At 40.3% G+C, this 21,768-nt stretch overlaps 1 protein-coding gene across 2 annotated transcripts in view; it reads right to left on the reverse strand.

Annotated features, from left to right (window-relative positions):
- The window catches only part of acss2 (acyl-CoA synthetase short chain family member 2), a 90,370-nt gene that overhangs the window by 24,070 nt on the left and 44,532 nt on the right, over positions 1-21,768 (reverse strand). Inside the window, exons 6-13 of one of the 2 annotated variants that reach the window (XM_041204356.1) lie at positions 19,713-19,788; positions 19,388-19,520; positions 18,871-18,915; positions 8,267-8,404; positions 4,904-5,074; positions 4,314-4,447; positions 2,957-3,089; positions 2,321-2,377 (exon numbers count right to left, since the gene is read on the reverse strand). In XM_041204356.1, coding sequence (XP_041060290.1) covers positions 2,321-2,377; positions 2,957-3,089; positions 4,314-4,447; positions 4,904-5,074; positions 8,267-8,404; positions 18,871-18,915; positions 19,388-19,520; positions 19,713-19,788 — 887 coding nt within the window. The remainder of the gene's footprint in view (positions 1-2,320; positions 2,378-2,956; positions 3,090-4,313; positions 4,448-4,903; positions 5,075-8,266; positions 8,405-18,870; positions 18,916-19,387; positions 19,521-19,712; positions 19,789-21,768) is intronic. The other variant, XM_041204357.1, reaches the window with a different exon arrangement.

The raw sequence follows: 21,768 nt of genomic DNA on the forward strand, positions 1-21,768 counted from the left end.
CAAAAAGGGGATATGAGAAGGTTCTGGTTGGTAAAAGTAGGGAAAATCCCAAGATATCTATAAGTATATCAATGGCAAGAGGATGTATATCAATGGCAAGAGGATAACCAGGGAAAGAGGAGGGCCCATAAGGGACCAAGGGGGCAATCTATGGGTGGAGCCAGAGGACATCGGTAGAGTTTTGAATGAATACTTCACGTCCATCTTCACCCAAAAGAATGAGGACGAAGGTATCGAACCCAGGGAAAGAGATTGCAAGGTTCTTAAGCAAATTGATATAGGGAATGACAAGGTATTGGAGGTGTTGGCAGGCTTAATAGTGGACAAATCTCCAGTTCCAGATGATCTGTGTCCCAGACTGCTGAGGGAGGCAAGGGAGGAGATCACAGGGGCTCTGACCCAAATTTTTAATTCCTCTCTGGCCATGGGGGAGGTGCCAGAAGACTGGAGAACAGCTAATGTGGTTCCGCTATATAAGGGTTATAGAGATAAGCCAGGGAACTACAGGCCAGTGAGTCTCATGTCAGTGGTAGAGAAACTGTTGGAGAAATTTCTGAAGGAGAGTATCTATCTCCACTTGGAGAGGCAAGGTTTGATCAGGGATAGTCAGCATGGCTTTGTCAGAGGGAGGTCATACCTAACAAATTTGATTGAATGTTTTGAGGAGGTGCCCAGGTGTGTAGATGAGGGTAGTGCAGTTGATGTAGTTTATATGGATTTCAGCAAAGCCTTTGACAAGGTCCCACATGGGAGACTTATAAAGAAGGCAAAGGCACATGGGATACAGGGTAATTTGATAAGGAGGATTCAAAATTGGCTTAGTTGTAGGAGACAGAGGGTGATGACAGAAGGCTGCTTTAGTGACTGGAAGCCAGTGTCGTACCACAGGGATTTGCGCTCAGTCCTTATTATTTGTCATTTATATAAACGACATAGATGACTACATGGGGGGTAGGATTAGTAAGTTTGGGGATGACACAAAGATTGGCCGGGTGGTTAACAGTGAGATTGAGTGTCTTGGGCTACAGGAAGATATAGACAGGATGATCAAATGGGCAGATAAGTGACAGATGGAATTTAACCCTGAAAAGTGTGGAAGGAGTAATTTGACAAGGAAGTATTCAATGAATGGCATGGCACTAGGAAGTTCTGAGGAACAAAGGGACCTTGGCTTGTGTGCCCATAGCTCTCTGAAGGCAGAGGGGCATGTTAATGGGGTGGTGAAAAAGGCATATGGGACATTTGCCTTTATCAATTGAGGCATAGATTACAAAAGTAGGGAGGTCATGTTGGAGTTGTATAGAACGTTGGTGAGGCCATAGCTGGAGTACTGTGTGCAGTCCTGGTCACATTATAGGAAGGATGAGATTGCACTGGAGGGGGTGCAGAGGAGATTCACCAGGATGTTGCCTGGGATGAAACATTCAAGTTATGAAGAGAGGTTGGATAGACTTGGGTTGTTTTCGTTGGAGCAGAGAAGATTGAGGGGCGATCTGATCGAGGTGTACAAGATTATGAGGGGCATGGACAGGGTGGATAGGGAGCAGCTGTTCCCCTTAGTTGAAGGGTCAGTCACAAGGATGCATAAGTTCAAGGTGAGGGACAGGAGGTTTAGGGGGAATGTGAGGAAAAACTTTATTAACCAGGGGGTGGTGACAGTCTGGAATGCACTGTCTGGGAGGGTGGTGGAGGTGGGTTGCCTCACATCCTTTAATAAGTACCTGGATGAGCACTTGGCACGTCATAACATTCAAGGCTATGGGCCAAGTACTGGTAAATGGGATTAGATAAGTAGGTCAGATGTTTCTCACATGTCGGTGCAGACTCATTGGGCCAAAGGGCCACTTCTGCACTGTGATTCTGTGAAAGTACTGGCAGGCATCAAATTCCTTTGTCATCAGATCCCAAGCAAGAAGTCAATGCATTCAAGAGAGATAAGGAGGATCTCCTAAAATACAAGTGAAAGAATCCAAGGAGAAAGGAAAGATAAAAAGGCTCAAGGGGATATCTTCATTAAAAAAATTTGAAAAAAACAGTTGAGCAGCAGAAAGTTGGAACTGGGCTCTGTATCTGATAAGGAGACACTAAGGTTCAGTTAAAATCTGCTGAAACATTATTGAGCCTACACATATTCACCAGCCCTGTCTCAACAATGCCTTACATTTCAAACATGAAATGGTACGGAAAGGACAGAATAACCAGCTTCAATTAAATTCTGTTGTCCATATGAAATGACACATTATACAGAAACAAAACAACCTTATGATCAATTACATTCAGCAACTTTTAAGTCTAGGTTAATAAATGATAGTTTACTCACAGCTGACCCTGGCTTTAGTGGGATGGCAGCTGGAAGAGGAGTTATCATGTGACCACCCTGAAAACAACAGAGAATCTATATTACAAGCAAATAGCTGACTAACAAGACTAAAGTGAACACAAAAATAAAGTAAATACCATGGAAGTTGTCACATGTCAGCCTGATAATGGAAAACTATATAGATTACCAGCTTAACTGGTTTAGTGCAATTGTCCTTCAATCCAAGATCTCAAATCAGAAGAACTGCACAGTTCAATCCAAATGTTCAAATATCAGAGTTTCCATATTGGCATAAATCCACAGTCATAAATTATGAACAAATAAACTTGAAACAAACAGAATTCATTATTCTAGCATAAAAGCACACCACTATAAGGAAATTCAGTATGCAGTTGGTCAATGGCAATAATGTCAAGATTCACCAGGAAATTTTTTAAATGACTTAAAAGTCTGAATTTTGTCCAATGTAATAGCACAAATGTAGCGCAAAGATACTGAAACATGAGAGACAAGTGGCCCAATTGGCAAATCATTCAATAGACTTCTTAATGCATAATAGTGTTACTTATATACTTTCTCTTACAGCATCAGTTTTGAGATTTTAAAGTTGCACATGTACAGTTTAAAAAAACTTACAGTCTCAGTCTGCCAAAAGGTATCCATAATTGGACATTTCCTGTTACCCACTACATTATAGTACCAAAGCCAGGCCTCTGGGTTTATTGGTTCTCCCACTGTACCAAGGATTTTCAAAGACTCCCTACTAAACCTATTTGGGACAAAATCCAAAAATCAAACTTCACAACTTTAAAATAAACACAAAAAATTATGCTTACTGCACTTCCTGCGCAGCACATCTGATTATCACACACCAATATTTTGCTCCCAATAGTAGTGTCATGCCAATGATGGATTGTGAGGAATATAAACCTCAAAACAGTAATGAAAGGATTCATCATCTTCAAGCACATAGAAATCAGCAAGCTCACTGCAGTATGTATTTAAATACATTAAATGCTATATAACTGCACAACTTGGAGTTAGGTACAACTTTTAATCAGTGTTGTATATCTTTATCATTTAATACTATCAGTTACTGTACATATTGAGATTCTCTTGATTTATGGTTGTAAGGTTAGGCAAGATATACAAGAAAATATCAACTTGAAATGAAAAATGATCGCTATCAAACCTGCTCCTTCTGCAGCCCATATACAATCCATTTCATCAGACTTTTTATTATTCTTTCATGGGATGTGGGCATCACTGGCAAGGCCAGCATTTGTTGCCCATCCCTAATCACCCTTGAATTGAGTCACTTGATTGGCCATTGCAGAGGGCAGTTAAGAGTTAACCACATTGCTGTGGATATGGAGTCACATGTAGGCCAGAATAGATAAGGACAGCAGATTTCTTCCCTAAAGGACATTAATGAACCAGGTAGGTTTTTAACAACAATCGGTAATAGTTTCATGGTCATCATTACTGAAAGTAGATTTAGCTTTTATTAATTGAATTTAAATTCCACCAGCTGCCATGATGGGATTTGAACCCATGTCTGCAGAGCATTATCTTGGGCCCCTAGATTACTAGTCCAGTGACATTACCACGATGTCACCATCTCCCCATCTCTTTCCACCCATTTAATTTCCTGGGGGAATGTTTTGTGTATTACTCCCTGATTCCCAAAGATAATCAAGAAAAACTCCAGAATATTCATCTTCGTTCATCACATTTCCACTATTCAAAACTCGACTGATGTCATCCTCAGATATCTTCCATCCCCACATATTATCATTTCCAGCTTTATCCAGTACACGAACCTCATGTACCACTGCAGCATTTGATTATTTCAAACCCCTGAACCCTCCACATTCTAGTTCCTGAAAAGGCGGAAGGAATTAACCATTTGTCTAATTTGCAAGCAACTAATGGAAATCGTCTCTATCAGTTTTAATGGATACTTAGTAATTCAGTTTTTAAAAATTCTCACTTTTTAACTGGTTCTTCTCCATATTTCATGAGCAATCGAATAGCCGTGGGTGCAGTGTAAAATGTTGTCACTTTGTATTTGTCAATAATCTCCCAGAGTCGACTTACATCTGGGTAAGTCGGTACACCTTCAAACTGGAAATTAATTTTCAAAAGATTAATTATGAAAAGGTTAAAACAAAATTAGGTATACCTCAATTCAATATGGTTATGAAATCTATGTTGAGTTTTACTGTTGTCAGACAGCTGCTTATATCTGTTCAATTATATGCTTTGCCATTCAAAGGGTTGGCACAACTGATCTTGATTGCAACAATGCTGAATCAGATTGAGATCAATCAAAAATTTACAGTGTTAAAGACTTCTCTCTCAGACTCAATGCAATGCATGCTAGTACTGGAAAATAAACAATGATTGGTAGCATCAATGCATCCTATTACAGAATGCATAAGGTGAGTGGTTGTCACCATTTTCTTTCAGATTTTACCCATTAAGAGTACATGGAATATGAGCAATGAACATGAACAATTCTTCTTTGGAAACTTCCCTACTCAATTGATTGGTAGATAATATTGATACTTCTATACTAACCATAACACTTGTAGCACCATTGGCCAGAGGTCCATAAGCGAGATAGGAGTGGCCTGTAATCCACCCGATATCAGCTGTACACCAATACACATCATCAGGTTTGTAGTCAAACACATATTTAAAGGTTGTAGCAGTATAAAGAAGATAGCCCCCAACTGTGTGTTGCACACCCTTTAAGAGAAAAAAAAAAGATTTGATTACAAACTTCAGAGCTTTTGTCAAATAAACCAATATATAGAAAAAGAAGTTTAATCTGTAGAATGCAGAATACTAAATTTAATACTGTTTACTGCTTGCATCAAAAAAACATTAATTGGCCAATTCTTGGAAATAATGTCAGAAATTGGTGAGGGAAATTGAAAATCTAAGGTGAAGGGCAAGAACTACTTTCAAAATGACAAGAAGCTAGGAACTGTGAAGGAGAGTGTGAGAGAAAGTGTAAGAGAGAGAGAGAGGAATATGAGAGAGAGAGAGGAAGGAGAGAGAGAGAGAGAGAGAGAGGAAGAGAGAGAGGAAGAGAGAGAGGGGAAGAGAGAGAGAGAGAGAGAAGAATGAGAGAGAGAGGAATGAGAGAGGAATGAGAGAGAGAGGAAGGAGAGAGAGAGAGGAAAGAGAGAGAGAGAGAGAGAAAGGAGAGAGAGAGAAAGGAGAGAGAGAGAGAGGAAGGAGAGAGAGAGAGAGGAAGGAGAGAGAGAGAGAGGAAGGAGAGAGAGAGAGAGGAAGGAGAGAGAGAGAGAGAGGAAGGAGAGAGAGAGAGAGGAAGGAGAGAGAGAGAGAGGAAGGAGAGAGAGAGAGAGGAAGGAGAGAGAGAGGAAGGAGAGAGAGAGCGAGAGGAAGAGAGAGAGCGAGGAAGAGAGAGAGAGAGGAAGAGAGAGAGAGAGGAAGAGAGAGAGAGAGGAAGAGAGAGAGAGAGAGAGAGGAAGAGAGAGAGAGAGAGAGAGGAAGAGAGAGAGAGAGAGAGAGGAAGAGAGAGAGAGAGAGAGGAAGAGAGAGAGAGAGAGAGGAAGAGAGAGAGAGGAATGAGAGAGAGAGAGGAATGAGAGAGAGAGGAATGAGAGAGAGAGGAATGAGAGAGAGAGGAATGAGAGAGAGAGGAATGAGAGAGAGAGAGGAATGAGAGAGAGAGAGGAATGAGAGAGAGAGAGGAATGAGAGAGAGAGAGGAATGAGAGAGAGAGAGAGGGGGAGGGAATGAGAGAGAGAGAGAGAGGGAAAAAGAGAGAGAATGAGGGAAAGAGAGAAAGAAAGAGAGAGATATAAAAGAAAGAAAAGAGATGGAATGCAAGGAGGTGGAGGTCACAATGCAGTTATAAAACTCTGGTTAGACCCCATATAGACCAATGTGTTCAGTTTTGGGTACTGCAGTTCACGAAGGATATACTGGCCTTGAAAGGGGTGCAGCGCAGATTCACCAGAATGATACTAGGGCTAAAGAGTCAAATGATGAAGATAGGCATTATACACAATGCTTGTATTCCCTTCAGTATAAAAAAACAAAGGGTGATCTAACTGAGATGATTAAAGGAATTGATAGAATAGATAGAAACTACTTCCTCTGGTGGGGGTGTCCAGAACGTTGGCATAGCCTTAAATTATGACCGGGGTTTGGATTGAGGAGGAAATTTGGATCATCAGGGTTGATGACAGGAAACATTCCTTCACACAAAGAGTTGTGGCAATCAGGAACATTCATCCTTGGAAGTCTCATCACCTTAATGTGGGCAATCACAACATCCACATTGCATGCAACAAGGTTCTAGAAACAGCAATAAGACGAATGACTAGCAAAACTGCTGTTCTGGTGGTCCTGGGTGAGAGAAAAATGTTGGCCAGGGAAAACTCCATAATCCGACAGACTCAATTGGGAGAATATGAGAATTTGTAGGTGTACAACCTCTTACATTTCCATTCATTAAAATTAGTGGATTTAAAGGTCATGGGCTGAATGGAATTGATTTTGTACAATGTGTGATGTGGATTCCATACCGTGAGTCTGAGCTACATATTTATAGCTTTGCATCTACTAAGTAGTGAAAAATGGGGGCAAATATTGTTTGAAGAATTGAAATTAATTATGGAGATGATTATGTATTGTGGCATGCAGTTTGTATGAAAATAAATGGGCAATAAATTAATCAGTCTGCATATGGTTGGGTGCAAATACAAAATATTCTGTAAACTGACTCTGGCAATGATAAAAAGGGTTTGTAGAGATTTCTTTATACTAGCAATCTGCCAATTTAGAGAGCAATTTCATTGTCGACAAATCCTTCCCAAGGCACAGTCTTTGAAGCAACTTGTTTAAAATAGTGCAGCAATCTGTCATTCCAGTTAATATTTAAACCATTTTTACAGTAAACAGGGAGGACAAAGTTCCCAAGATACAGTTCTAATCAGCTGTTACAGATTTTCAGGAAAAAGATTTCTTAGGTGTCGAGGATTTTTATTCACAAATTACTATTCCTATAATCTGGGTGTATAATCTGTACCATGGAGAATTTCAACTTTCCTAGCACTAAAGCGTCTAAAGTTGAAACACCTAATGTAGTAGGAAGAGTAGTTGAATTTTTTGTGGATGCTACTAAGGAATATTTTCTTACACATGCTGGTGAAGCAACTAGGGGTAATGAAATTCCAGAATTCCTTTTTGGCAGTGACTCTAGCGCTGCTTGGACATGCTTGGTCAGCTCTGATCTGAATTAAATTTAAACTTATTAGCCAAACAAAGGCTACATCCAGTTGTGGTTCCCTCACGTAGAAGCCTTGGAAAAGGTCCATTGAAGAACCACAAGAATGATTCCCAGCTTTTAGCTACTCAGGAGGGCTTAAAGGGCTGAGTCTATTTACTTCAGAGCAGCATGGGTTTGGAAGCAATCTGTTGGAGATATCGAAAATAATGAAAAGGCTGGACTGCATACCCACCTGATAGGTTATTTCAATTTGACAGACTGGGGAGAACCATTTAAACTACGCAAGATTGGAACTTCTTTTCCAAGAAAGGAGCAAGTGGGCCTTTGCAATTAAGTTGCTGGCTTGTGTGGTATGTGCTGACTCTCTGCATGCCTCGAAAAGAAAGTTGGACTGATCTTGACTGGGGCAAAGATCATATTTGATAAAAAGAAGTAACTAGTTTACCGGTTAACATAAGCATGGTCAATGTGATCTCCTGGACTGGTTTTGATTGCCCTATTTTACCCTCTTTTTGCCTCTTCCAGGAGATTTCATGACTGCAGTGTGGAGGGAGTGGTAGGATGTTTCTAATCATGGTGTTCTAGACATCATGAAGGTGGGGCAGGCTTGATGGAACAGTTGGTCTTTCCTGGTCCATCATGTTTTGCTATTCTAGGAGCAGGGATGCCATTACCTTTGGTTTTCCTGTTGATCCACTAGTGTACAGGATAAAGAGAGGATCTTCAGAATCACACCATTCAGGTGCACATTCATCACTGGCTTCCTTCATTAAATCATGCCACCAGATGTCAACATCTGCATTCCATGGAGTCTGAAATGTATAAAGTCCAGTAAACAATGTTTTAAAATTACAAATAATTATAAAACCAACCACCTGCAGAAATTAAAAATACATCAATCATAGTGTAAATTGATATCATGGAACGTTATTCTGCCATGAATTCATAATGTGTTTTGATACTGATGCACTTGTGTTCCACAAAAACTGCATCAGGGATAAACAAGCATAAAATACTCATGATCATATGTGCAACGTTTAATTCCTCAGAGATAAAAACAAAAAACTGCGGATGCTGGAAATCCAAAACAGAAACAGAATTACCTGGAAAAACTCAGCAGGTCTGGCAGCATCGGCGGAGAAGAAAAGAGTTGACGTTTCGAGTCCTCATGACCCTTCAGCAGAACTGATGAATCCAAGGAGAGGGGTGAAATATAAGCTTATATAAGCTCCTTGGATTCACCCAGTTCTGCTGAAGGGTCATGAGGACTCGAAACGTCAACTCTTTTCTTCTCTGCTGATGCTGCCAGACCTGCTGAGTTTTTCCAGGTAATTCTGTTTTTGTTTTTAATTCCCCAATCTTGGGGCAGATGACAATAAAAAAAGTAAAAGAACAATATGATTAGTAAATATAAGCTTGCTATCTGGAACAAAAAATGCTGAAAAAATACAGATCAGTCAGCACCTAAAAGAGGGTAAGCAAGCTACAGTTTCAGGTATTTTGATAAAGAGAGTTACATTGAAAATGTTAAAGATGCTGGCTGATATGCATATTTTTGCTTTTGTTAAAAGAAAATAGAAGAATCACAGAATAGTTATAGCACAGGAGGACACCATTAGGCCTGGCTTGCCTGTGTCAACTCTCTGCAAGAGCAATTCATCTAATCTCATTCCCTTGCCTTCTCCCTGTAAGCCCTGCAAATGTTCTCTCTTCAGGCAATTATCCAATTCCCTTTTGAAAGCCACAATGGAACCTGCCTGTTCCAGGTTCTCAGGCAGTGCATTCCAGATCCTAACCACTTGATGCGTAATTGGTTAGGATCTGAAATGCATTGATAGCATGTATGGTGAAGGCAGACTTAATTATGGCTTTCAAAAAGGAATGAATAATTACCTGAAAAGAGCTTGCCCAGATAATATTCGTATTTATATTTGTCACAAAATGGCTCCAAGTGCTTCATAAAAAAATGCAATGACTTATGTAGGCAAATATATTCAATTTGTATCAGTAACATTTCACAAATAGTAATGGAGTCAATCACTAATTTTGGTGGTTTTTGCTGAATGACTGGGCCACTGGGAGTGCTTCCTGCTCTATTTCAAAATAGTATATGAGATCTGCAAGATTCATCTGAACTATCAGAACAGGCAGAAAGGATCTCACATTAATATTTCATCTGATGATGTGGCAGACTAAATTAGGGACTCAAATCCTGAAACTCAAATACACAATTGCCTGAGGCAAGAGTGCTTTCAACTGAGCCAAGCTTAAGGAGGATGGAAAAACAAGAGCGGCTTTAAAAAAAAAATCTTTCGGTATGTTAATCAGCTATTTGAACAGAGAGGAACCATTTAAATTGCCCAATAAATACTATATATTATAAACTTAATGTACTTATAAACATTGCAGCAAAGTCACAGCAGAAGCTTAGAGTTTACATTAATAAATGGTAATGCGGCAAGCAGTTCTTAAGATCAAGAATTATGCAACATTATTAATATACAAGAAATTATACCATGAGCTATTTGGCATGCCTTTAGTAACAGGTTGAAGCCATGCAGTCAACGTTCAGCAGTTCAGCATTATTACTTTTTTTTAAAATGAGGGTCTTGCAGTGCAGCACCACTGATGGTTAACTGATGAATAATTCTATGTACCACAATCAAGATCAAGATGAATCATTGACACTAAAGAATCCCCATTCATTTACAGAATGGAGTGAAACCCTAAAACTTGAATGGCCTCAAAAATGCAGAAAGACATTTTTCAAACACCACTGTAAATTATATAAAACCTGAACAGACATGCATGTGCATGTTGTCAGAGAGGTAAAACGATTGCGATGTACTATCCAATGACACAATTTTTACCTTTTGTACTCATTACAAGTCCCAAACCTATAGTGTATAAGTAAGAAGCCAAGGCTGCTTGGATAACTCCCACTACCCAGGGTACACAGAACATTTCCTTTCAACAAGGTCTCCCTCATTCTTTGACATTTACATTTTTTACTCTGAAGGCTTGCAGGAAACCAGTGGTTCTTTATAGTCCTTTTCCTATGTAAAGTAAAAGACTTTAGACACATGAAAACCAGCTGTAGGGGCCATGTTTACATAGTGGGAGACAACGGGGGGAATTTAAACCCCCAGAAACAGGTGGATTTGGGGCAGGGAATATAAAAATGTTATAAATCTCAAACTCAAACCCAACCCACCTCAAATCTGTCCACTTCCAGTTTACCCATAGGTGATACTGGAGAAAGACAACCAACTTGCTCTTTGGATGTATGCTCATTTGCATATTTTAATAAGGCTGCGTGCCTCAGATCTCACCTTCATTTTAAATTTTACACCGGACGTATAGACTTCCAATCTGGGAAACCCAACAGCTAAAGGGAAGAGGGTTATACTGGATACGGCAAGTAAATGCCTTTCTAACATTGCTTGTGGGCCAAGTGAAACAGAGGTTCTACCCCTTTGGTCCAGCAAGCTTATCTGATGAAAAGTCATCGATCTAAAATGAAAACCATTTCTCCCTCTACAGATGCTACCTAATCTGATGACTATTTCAAGCATTTTCTGTTTTTCAGATTTTCATCTGCAGTATTTGCATTTGTATTACCTGTAAATCACTTCCAAGATAGGAGCTCTGCTTCCACCCACAATATTTCTCCACATCCCGAGAGCCACAATTTCCCAACAACCTAGATTTCTGATCCCTAACCACCTCTGACCCCAACATTTCTAATCTCCCCTATCCTTTCCACCTGGCCTTTCTGATTTCCGCCCACCACAATGTCCCCAGCCACCATCAGCCTCTATCAATCTCCTGGCTCCAAACACCTCCCCTCCTCTCCCACCAGCTAACCCCCATCGCACCCCCCACAACCGCCAGTCTTTGATCTCTCCCTACCCATCACCAGCCTCTGATCCTTCCCTCCCTCCCCATCTCCCCCCCCAAACCTCCAGCCTCTCCCCATCTCTGTCCACCTCCAGCCGCTGTTTTTGTTTAGGTATTTTTGTTTTTGTTTCTGACCTCCCCCCTCTATCCACCTCCAGCATCTGATCTACCCCCCTCCATCCACCTCCAGCCTCCGTTCTGCTCCCACAACCCCTTCTAGTCTCTGATCTCTCCCCATCCCTTACAACTTTTGCAATTCTTCGTTCCCTCCTCTGAGCTCACTGGCCGCAGATTGAAGCTAAAAAAAATTACCTGCTCAACAGCCAGCCAGCTAATCGTTCTGGTCAGGGAATGAAGACAAAAAATGTTAATCTGGTCTTGTCACTTAATTAGGCAGGAACTGAGGGAAACCAATTCTCTTGGGTTTCCCAAACATTAGAACTGCACAAGCCCCTCCACCTGTAAATATTGGGGACAATGTTTCCACAGGCAATAACAGCTATTTATGTGACAGTATTACAAGGGCATGAACAAAGGCACAGGAGTACGCCGTTGAGCCTGTTCAGCCATTCGATAAGATCATGGCTGATCTTTGACTTAACTTCTTAACTTAACGTGTCTTTGCCCCATATAATTTAATATCCTTGGATAACAAAAATCTATCAATTTCAGATTTAAAATTAACAATTCACCCAACATCAATTGCCATTAATGAAGGAAAGGTCCAAACTTCTAGCACCAATTTTCCAATTTCACCCCTGAAAGGTTTGGCTCTAATTTTTTGACTATGGCCTATGGTTCTAGATTTCCCAATCTGTGGGAATATTATTTTTTTCTCTATCTGTCCCATCTATTCTCCTTAATATAATCAAATCCTTGATCAAAATCAAGACTTAACCTTCTAAATTCCAGAAAATACATCCCTATTGGTATGTAATCTCTCCTCATAATTTAACCCTGGCTGAGCAGAAGGCCTGCCTCGGGGCACCAGTACCGTTTCCAAAATTTTACAAAAAGAATAAAATGTCAAACATCCCTCCAGCCCTCACCCCTCTCACACTCCTTATGCCCCATCCATGCCACCTAATACCCTGTACCCACCCCAGGGTCCCTCATATTCTCCATGCCAACCTATGCCCCAGTACCCACTCATGGCACTTTATAAACACTATGCCAACTTGGTGCTAACTCATGCCAACCCAGGACCCCCTACCCACCACTCTTTGCCCTTAAACCTACTATATCAACTCACACAGCATCCACCGAGAGCACACAACAAGACCCATGTAAATTTGAGATAAAATGAAGTTCTATGTATCTATTGCAGACTTCACTATAATGAAAAAACTCATTCATAAAAAATATTACTACATTTACATTCCATCAACTATATGAAGCTTTAAAACAACAAACATTTCATTCAAGTGCACAATCCCTTAAAACAAGCAGCACTGGAATTCATATTCCCACTTCAAAGAGTCTACAACCACTTTGTAGCTGTCAATCAAACTGTGAACTGTCAGGCACCCTACCATGAAAATGACCATGCAGCAGTATTCAGTAATGGAAACCCTCAGGATTATGCAACAGACAGAGTGAAAGAGCAAGCAGCGGTTTAAACAAAAATACTCCTGACATTTTTCCAAAGATTTAAGGGGCAAGACTTTTGAATCCCTTGACAGCTTCATAGCTTCCTTTGAAAGACAGGTCATTGATGTATTTGACAGATTCTCTTGACAGGTCCTCTTGAGACCTTTGACAGGTCTCTTGATAGGTTCTCGACAGTTTTGACAGTTGAGTATGACAGATCTGTTGACAGTTGCAACGAGCTTGACAGTTAATGAGTTTATGCACTTTTTACAGACATTCATGCCACCTTTAACAATTCCAAAGGGCACTTGTTATGGCACAGCGGATGGTAAATGCTGAGCTGCTCAAATCCCAGAGGGTAGCTTGAAACAGCTACCACGGCTGTTTGGCAATTTGTATTTTATTTCAAGATGCCTGCCTTGAATTCAGTAGTAATAAGTCCACCAGGTCTTAAGAAGTTTTTTTACAAAACTAAATTAAACGTTTATTAATAGAAGAAAAGACTTTAAGTACATATATAGGACTACAAATTACTACTCTAATGACTCCTAAAACCCCTAATTAATCTGACTCCCAGTTACACCTCCGTTAAGGCAGCAGTAAAAACAAATAAATTTTAACAGACCCAGACAAAGCACACAATACCCTGGACAGTGATATTCACAGTGAGTTTTCTTAGCTTTGGTTCCTGTAAACAGAAACTTGATGCATAGAAGCTGGAGGCTTTTCACACTTGTTAAATCTTAGAATGCTTTCCCCTTTACTCATAACCTCATCTCTTTTATACATGTTTCTCCCTTTTTAATGTAAATTCCATTGTTCAAATATATCTTGGCAGCTTTACTTTTCTCATAATGTAAATCTTTCATAGAACTCATTTATCAGTAACCTCTGGGAAAAATAAACACACTGTTTAGCTTAGCTTCTTAGGGCTAGGTGCAACATCTTACCATTTCTTTGAATTCAAACTAATCTAATTTATCTAAAAATACAAATGTTCCTCAAACCTCACATTCTAAAACTTCAGCCACGTTTACGTATTTAGCATTTCAAACCTAGCTTCTCTTTTGATAATTCAAAAGCCCCAGACCAGCTGCCTCCAATTCATTTAAATCCACCACAAAGAAACTAATCCAAACCCCACTGTTAACCTACCTTTATAATAAATCACAATAATTTTATGAAAATTATTATATTTTCATGACAGCACCTGACCTTCCCAAAGGGTACCTGACCTCCCCCAAAGGTGTTCTGGGACCAGATCCACAGGGGCACCTTATCTCTCCAAAGGGGTACCCTAGCTACTCAAAGAAACGCACAAAGTTTAAACCAGCTCTTACCAGGTAAACATTGCACACTTCAGCTGACACACTCCTGGCATATAAAACTCTGACTTCAGTGGAGGCAGCTGATGATTTAAATGGCCAGCTGCATCCATGAACTGTGCATGCACAAACTGCCCCCATTCCCACCTCACAAAAATGGGAAGTGGTGTTTGGGGACGAAACTTACGATTTTTGGGCACTTCTGCCACTTTTGCCATGACGGGTAGGATCTCTGAGGCTTTCTGTTGTGGCGAAAATCCAGGCCTTAATCTAACAACATCTAGTCATTTGGTAGTACAGAACTTGAGTATTACTGAAAAAGGAGACATTTTTTGTTGAAGTTTCTCATCATGCACTCATCAAGACAATGTTGCCATCAAGTGAAAAAGACGTTCTGCCTATCACACAAATGATTAGTGTGGTGTTGGAATTTCAGTGCCAGTATATGATGCTACGTTAAGTAGGCCATATGTTCCAAAGACTGGCAGATCGTATCAAACAGCATATCCCTTCTGCTGTTCACAACGGGCAAGGTACAGACCGTACCAAACCAGCCCATGCTTCCAAACTCAAAACACTGTCTAACATTAGGGCCACAATTTTCTGTGCCCACTGGCATCGGGCGTATTCAGTGGCATGAACGGACAATATAGCAAAATAGCCAAAAATCTGTTTCACGATATTGCGAAACCAGTTTGTGGTTGTGCACTCAGTGGGTTGCATTTCCCGCCAGTGGATGTCAGGAATCCCATTGTAATACATCTGCATATCATTATAAGGCCAGTCCGCCGGACTCATCCCACCGCAGGATTATTCCCCCTACATCAGCAGGAAAACACGCCAACATGTTTCACAACATTATACATTAAGTTGTGCACTTGGCGGGCTGCATTTCACTCAGAACTTTAAGGTTTGTTTGCCTACCTTGCTTTGGTCAGCACTCGTAGTCATCAGCGCTAGGCTTTACAGACAGCACCATATCACTTTTAGGAAGGGCTCAAGGGCAGGTCTCTACCTACGAGATCAGCTATATGTGGGTGGCTCTTCAATGGCTGCAGGTCTAGGCTTGCTTGAGGAAGGGGGAGAAGTGGCATCAGGCAAGGGAAGAAGCTGCTGGATGAGGGCTGTACTGGGGAAGGAGGATATCTGAGGATGTGTGTGGGGGCACATGTTGATTTGTGGAACTGGCCTCAGGATGGTGAGGACTGAGCAGTCAGTCTCCAGAGGAGATGAGGCCAGATGGCTATGAGAGAGAATGGGTGGCGATGTCCCTTGAGCTGGCAGTGAGTGAGATGCCAGTGAACGTGTGATGGACTGTAGTATGAGAGTTTAGAATGATGAGATGGTTGCCATACTCTGGCTGCACGGATGAGACCATTCATCTTCTATCTGCATTGGATGGCTAACCTCTTCTGTGCAGCATTGGCACTGATCACCACTCTGACTTGGTAGATGATGGCAGTGGTGATATTTCTGCCCCTCCTGCAGCCAGAGTGGGGGTAGAGGACATCACAGCAGGCCCCCACGGTGTCCAAAAGGCGGTCGAGGCTGCAGTCTTCTCTGCTGCAGTCCTGAGCCGGAAGCACTGAGCGCAGCTATCCTTTAAATGTGCCTGGCGTGATGAAACAGCAAGGTGACAGCTTGGCAGGTGAATCAGAGCCTGCCCGCCATTGAAGCAACATGTATCATGGGAATGCATTATTAATGTAGCGGGTTTGGGATGATACTACGTGAAAAGCCACCATTGCAGCCAGCGGGTAGAACATCATTTTCCCACCCGCTACCTTACTTAGTGCAAATCTGGGACGATTCCACCCCAGATGTGATTCCACGATTAGACAACATAAATAATTCTCAGTGTGCTAAGAATTACGCTGACAACCAATTTAAAATTGTCAGTCAGGCTCAGAGTGTGGCACATTTGTGTGTACTGGAAGCTACATATATTAATACACAGGGCCCTGTTCTTTGCAGACAAAAAGAACATGTACACACATTGTTATTTTGTTTAGCTGAAACAGGTGCAAACAGCCACTTATTTACTAGTTCATTCCCCAGGGCAATGTCTTGACCAATCTGAGTCCAGCTGCCTGGTTTAAATTTCAAACAATGCTCGGCAGTTAACTGTCAGTCACCATACTTGGTGCATTCTCCATGGCAACGCCTCTACCAGAGTGCACTTGCCAACCAATCGGCATTCTCTTCTCATGTGGTATAAATTTGTTGGTTCCTTTGACATTGGCAATTTTTTGCGAACCATCAATATCTCTTAGTAATTTTGAGATATTGATAGAAAGTAATCATCTACAGGAAAGATGAACTTCAGAGGAAGATTACCATGCCAAACATAAACTTCCTACTTCATTCATTTGTTTTCCACATATTTGAATCACAGAAAGTTAGTATGCAGGTACAGCAAGTGATTAAGAATGTAAATGGAATGTTGTCATTTATTGCAAGAGGAATGGAATAGTAGGGATGTTTTGCTACAGCTGTATAGGGCGTTAGTGAGACCACACCTAGGAGTACTGTGTGCAGTTTTGGTCCTCTTATTTAAGAAAGGATGTAAATGCATTAGAAACAGATGAGGGAAGGTTCACGTGACTGATACCTGGAATTGGGGGTGAGGAGGTGTTACCTTATGAGCAAAGGTTAGACAGGCCTGGTCTATACCCATTGGAGCTTAGAAGAGGAGATTATATTACTGAAACATATAAGATCTTGGGGGACTTGACAGAAAGCCTGCTGAGAGAATGTTTCTCCTTGTGGGAGAGACTAGAAATAGAGGACACAGTTTAAAAATAAGGGGTCTCCCATTGAAGATGCAGATAAGAAGAATTTTTTCTCTCATTTTAATGGTACGTTAATTATATTGTTAGGATACACAAGTGGAGGGCATTGTTTAATTAAGTACATAGAGCACATATTAATAGGGGATCTTTGGGACACTGGATGTGTAGGAGGAGAGCTGAGGGACCGAACAAAGTCAATAAACTTTCTTAATAGAGAAAGGCTCTGTGTCTTGATTTCAACTTCACCAACTAGCTTGGAGTCTGTTAACATCTCAGAGGGTCGTGAGTCTTTGGTATTCTCATCCCCAGACAGCGTTAGAGGCAGGGTTATTGAATATTTTTATGGCAGTGCTAGACAGATTCTTGACTAACAAGGGAGTCAATGGTTATTGGGGGTAGGCCGAATGTGGAGTTGAGGCCACCATCAGGTCAGCCATGGATCTATTGGATGGCGGAACAGGCTTGAAGGGCCGAATGTCCTACTCCTGCTCCTAGTGCATATGTTTGTATGTATGTACTTAGTGTCACAAAAAGTATAGTAAACCAGGTAAGACTCAAATTGAGGATTGCATTGCGTGCTAGTTGAAGTGATGTGTTGAGGAAAGCCATCTTGTCTTTACAGATCAGTTTCTAGCATTTCTATTATTCAAGTATCCAGATTGAAATCAGCTTCAAACTTTTCAGAATGTATTTGATGGAACATCACAAAACACACTGGCATCTAGTTCCATAATATGCTGTATGGAAATGAAGCAAACAAAATCTTCAATTTGATCAAAGCACATAAGATAGAAGGGGATAAACAGATCACACTGTAAACTAGAGTTTCAGGCGTACCAACTGAAGATAAAACACAGAAATAGGAGAAGCAGTTACAAATGGCGAGGAAAGCCAAGTAAGATCATTCAAAAATAATTGTAACTGGCAGAACAGAAATAAACCACAAGTAGCATGTGGAAGATTAACACTGAACACTAACACTGAACTTTGGCTTTAATATACTATATCTGGGAAGTCAAAAGAATTTCAAGACACTGAAGAAGGTACAGCAAAGTTCTTAAATGGTAAGTTGTGCCATGTAATTTCTTTCTCAATACACCTCAGTAAAATAGTGTCCTGTGTTTCAACTTGAGGACACTTCTGAAACAATATGGACACTGGTCACAGTCTCATAGTATGATAATATAAATGGTTCAATGCTCTTCACTTATCTTCTTCATAACCAGGCATGGTCAGGTCATATGCTGTGTCTCAGTTTCACAATAACAACTAACCCATTTAAACAGCATTTATAAAAATGGGAAAGAAGGATATAAACAGTTCGTAACCAATCCTCGTCTAATCTTGATTTGTTTAGTGAATCTTGAACAAAAAACTTGGGTGGAATCCACAAATATTGGGATTCCACTGAATCTCTAATTTAGGGGTGTTATTTATTTTAAAGAGAGCTTTTACAGCATCAGTAAGTTGTTCAATCTGTGCAGAACAGAATGTGTTAAAAGACCAGCCACCGCAAAGGTAGTCAGTAGAAAGAGTACACAGCAACTATTATATTGTCAGACAGCTCCACAAATAATGTTAATAAATGGGGCAGGGCGAGAGGGAAGAGAAACATATAGCCAAGCTAATGTGCAGGTTTCAAAGGTGGCAGCTACATTAGGACTAAAATACCTGCATCTCATGATGAACATTCTTTGCTTTCTTATTGTCCTTATCCTGTAGAAAGTTCATAGATGAGAGAAGCAACATTTTGGCAAATACACGCTTTCCTTTTGAAAATTTTATACTTTTGTAACTACTACAGCTTTGAGATCTCTCCCATCCAATACCACTACACATAAACTCCAAAGTAATTCTAGCCAGGAAATTGACTAGTAGTTGTTTATTTTTACATTAGTGATGTAAAGGCAGTTTTTAAGAGCTGAAAACACAAACATTTTTGGGGAAAAAAATCAAGGTTTGCTGTTCATGCTTGCAGAAATCAAAATGAATCATGTCAAACAATGCTATTCAGTTATAATGAGGATTGGAGTGAGAAACATGCAATATAATGTTATATTCAAGGAGAAATGTGCAGATCAAAGCAACTGAACTAAGCAATTCCAAAAGGGGTGAGAAAAATCTTCTCAGCACAATAGATTTGAACCTATTTTGCAGTGCCTGTTAAAGGATTTCTGCTTTTCCTTGCCTGGAGGTTGTAGCAGGATCGTTTTGCAGGTGGCGACTGTGCGTTACTTGAAACTTTATCTGTACAAGTTTCTTCTGTGGCTTCTGTAACTCCAAGGTGTTTTTTGACAATGCACTTTCGAACAGGGAAGTTCCTTCAAAGAAAATTACTTTAGAGGCAGGAGCAACTTTCAGAACTTTAAAAAAAAAATAACAGCTATAAATTTAAGAAAAGGAAAGGAACAAAAACAATTACAGACGTCAGAAAATCTCATTATCTTAATGATGCACATGCCTTAAAAAGGACAAGATTTTGAAGGTAACTTAAAAGATTACACAATACACACCTCTGTCTGCACTTCCTGAGTGCTTCATCCGCTATCTGCTTCAAGTTTATGGGTTTATCCCCTCTGTAAAATCCATCTAAGAAAAGTTGAGAGCTAAATATGTTAAATATTTACATATGAATGTAGCATATTTTTTCCTGTATCATTAACCTAGTGTAAATCAGCCAGTAGGGAATGCTGTAATCCACTGACGATGCTGGACAAGATGTCAAACCTCTTACTCCATCTCGCACAAACTCCCAGATGCCTTACCACAAGCAGCTTTAAAAATTTACATGAGAAAGGCATCAGAATAATGCCAAGTACTCTGTACTTCATAGTTCTTTTTTTTCTACAGACTAACAAGCAAATACCAGCTCAGTCTATAAGAAAATACGTACAGGACTAGGCCATTTAACCTCTCCAGCCTGTTCTGCCACTCAATGAGATCATGATTGACTGTGACCAAACTCCATATGACTTGCCTTTTCCCAATATTCCTTAATATTTCTGGTTAACAAAAATCTATCAATCCCAGACATAAAATTAACAAATTTATCCAGCATCATCTGTTGTTTATGGAAGAGGATTTCAAATTTCTACCACACTTTGTGTGTAAGAATATTTTCTAAATTCACTCCTGCATGGCCTGGCTGTAATTCTGTCTCCTAGACTTCCCAACCAGTGGAAATAGTTTTTCTCCATCTAACCTACCTGTTCCCCTTAATATCATGATTTTGTTTTTCATTCTTTCATGGGATGTGAGCATCGCTGGCAAGACCAGTTTTTGTTGCCCATCCCTAATTGTCTTTGAAAAGGTGGCAGTTAGCCACCTTCTTGAACTGCTGCAATCCATCTCATCATTTGATCAAATAACCTCTCAATTTTCTAAATTCCAGGAAATACAGCCCTAGGTAGTGTAATCTCTCCTCATAATTTAACTCTTGGAGCCTAGGCAGCATTCTAGTAAATTTAGGCTGCACTCACTCCAAGGCCAATTTTTCCTTTCTAAGGTGCAGTACCCAGAACTGAACAGAGTATTCTAGGTGTTGTCAAACCTTGGCTTTGTGTAGTTGCAGAAAGTTTTCTAACCCCTCAAATTCTAGCCCTCTGGATATAAAGGCCAACATTCCATTAGCCTTTTTAATCACTTTTTGTATCTGTCCAGGACGTTTTCATCATCTACGTACATGACACTTCAGTCTGTTTGGACCTCCACTGTTTCTAGCTTACCACCACTTAGAAAGTACTCCGATTTATCCTTTTTATTTCCAAAATAGATAACCTCACGCTTGTCAATAATGAAATCTTTTTGCCACATGTTTGCCCATTCACTTAATGTACACTTCTATCTACACTGCTTACAATGCTGCCCATCTTTGTGTCACTGGCAAACTTAGGTATGTGCCTCTCTATCCCATCACCTAAGTCATTAATAAATACAGTGAGTGGTTGAGGTCAAACACATATCCCCGTGGAACACTACTAGTCTTCAGCTTGTTGCCATTTATATCTCATGCAACAACATCCATGCCCTAACTTTCTGGTTCTAAATTGCTTAATTGCCTCTATTAATGCAGAATTATGTAATATATGTGGTTGATATGCATTTGTTCAAATAACAACTAAACGTATAATTATATGGCATTGTAAACACTGCAAAAACTAAATGTACTGTCATTGAATTGTCAATTTATACACTGCTCTTTCACAAATTAAAATCTAACCAGCATAAACCACTTTTGATTAAGGTCTATCCCCAAAACATAAACTTGTCTTTTCTTTTAACAGATGCCAGCTAAGATCAACGCTCCATGCTCATGGTAGGCAGGGGGAGGAGTGCAGTGCGCAATGGGTGGGGATGAGAACTGTGGACACAAGCCTGGTAGTGCGCAGCACATTTGGAAATGTGGAGGCCCTGTTGATCTTAATGGCAGGGTCCAATTTAAACAAGAGGTTGGGGAGTTCTGCTTGACACCCAGCCGCTTGGCTTAAATAGCCAAGTGGTTATGGTACTGGGTTTGTAACCTCAAGATCAAGAGTTCAAATCTCACAATGGCAAACTATGAAACAATGT

The sequence above is a fragment of the Carcharodon carcharias genome, chromosome 14 (assembly GCF_017639515.1).
Source record: "Carcharodon carcharias isolate sCarCar2 chromosome 14, sCarCar2.pri, whole genome shotgun sequence".
Taxonomy (NCBI): domain Eukaryota; kingdom Metazoa; phylum Chordata; class Chondrichthyes; order Lamniformes; family Lamnidae; genus Carcharodon; species Carcharodon carcharias.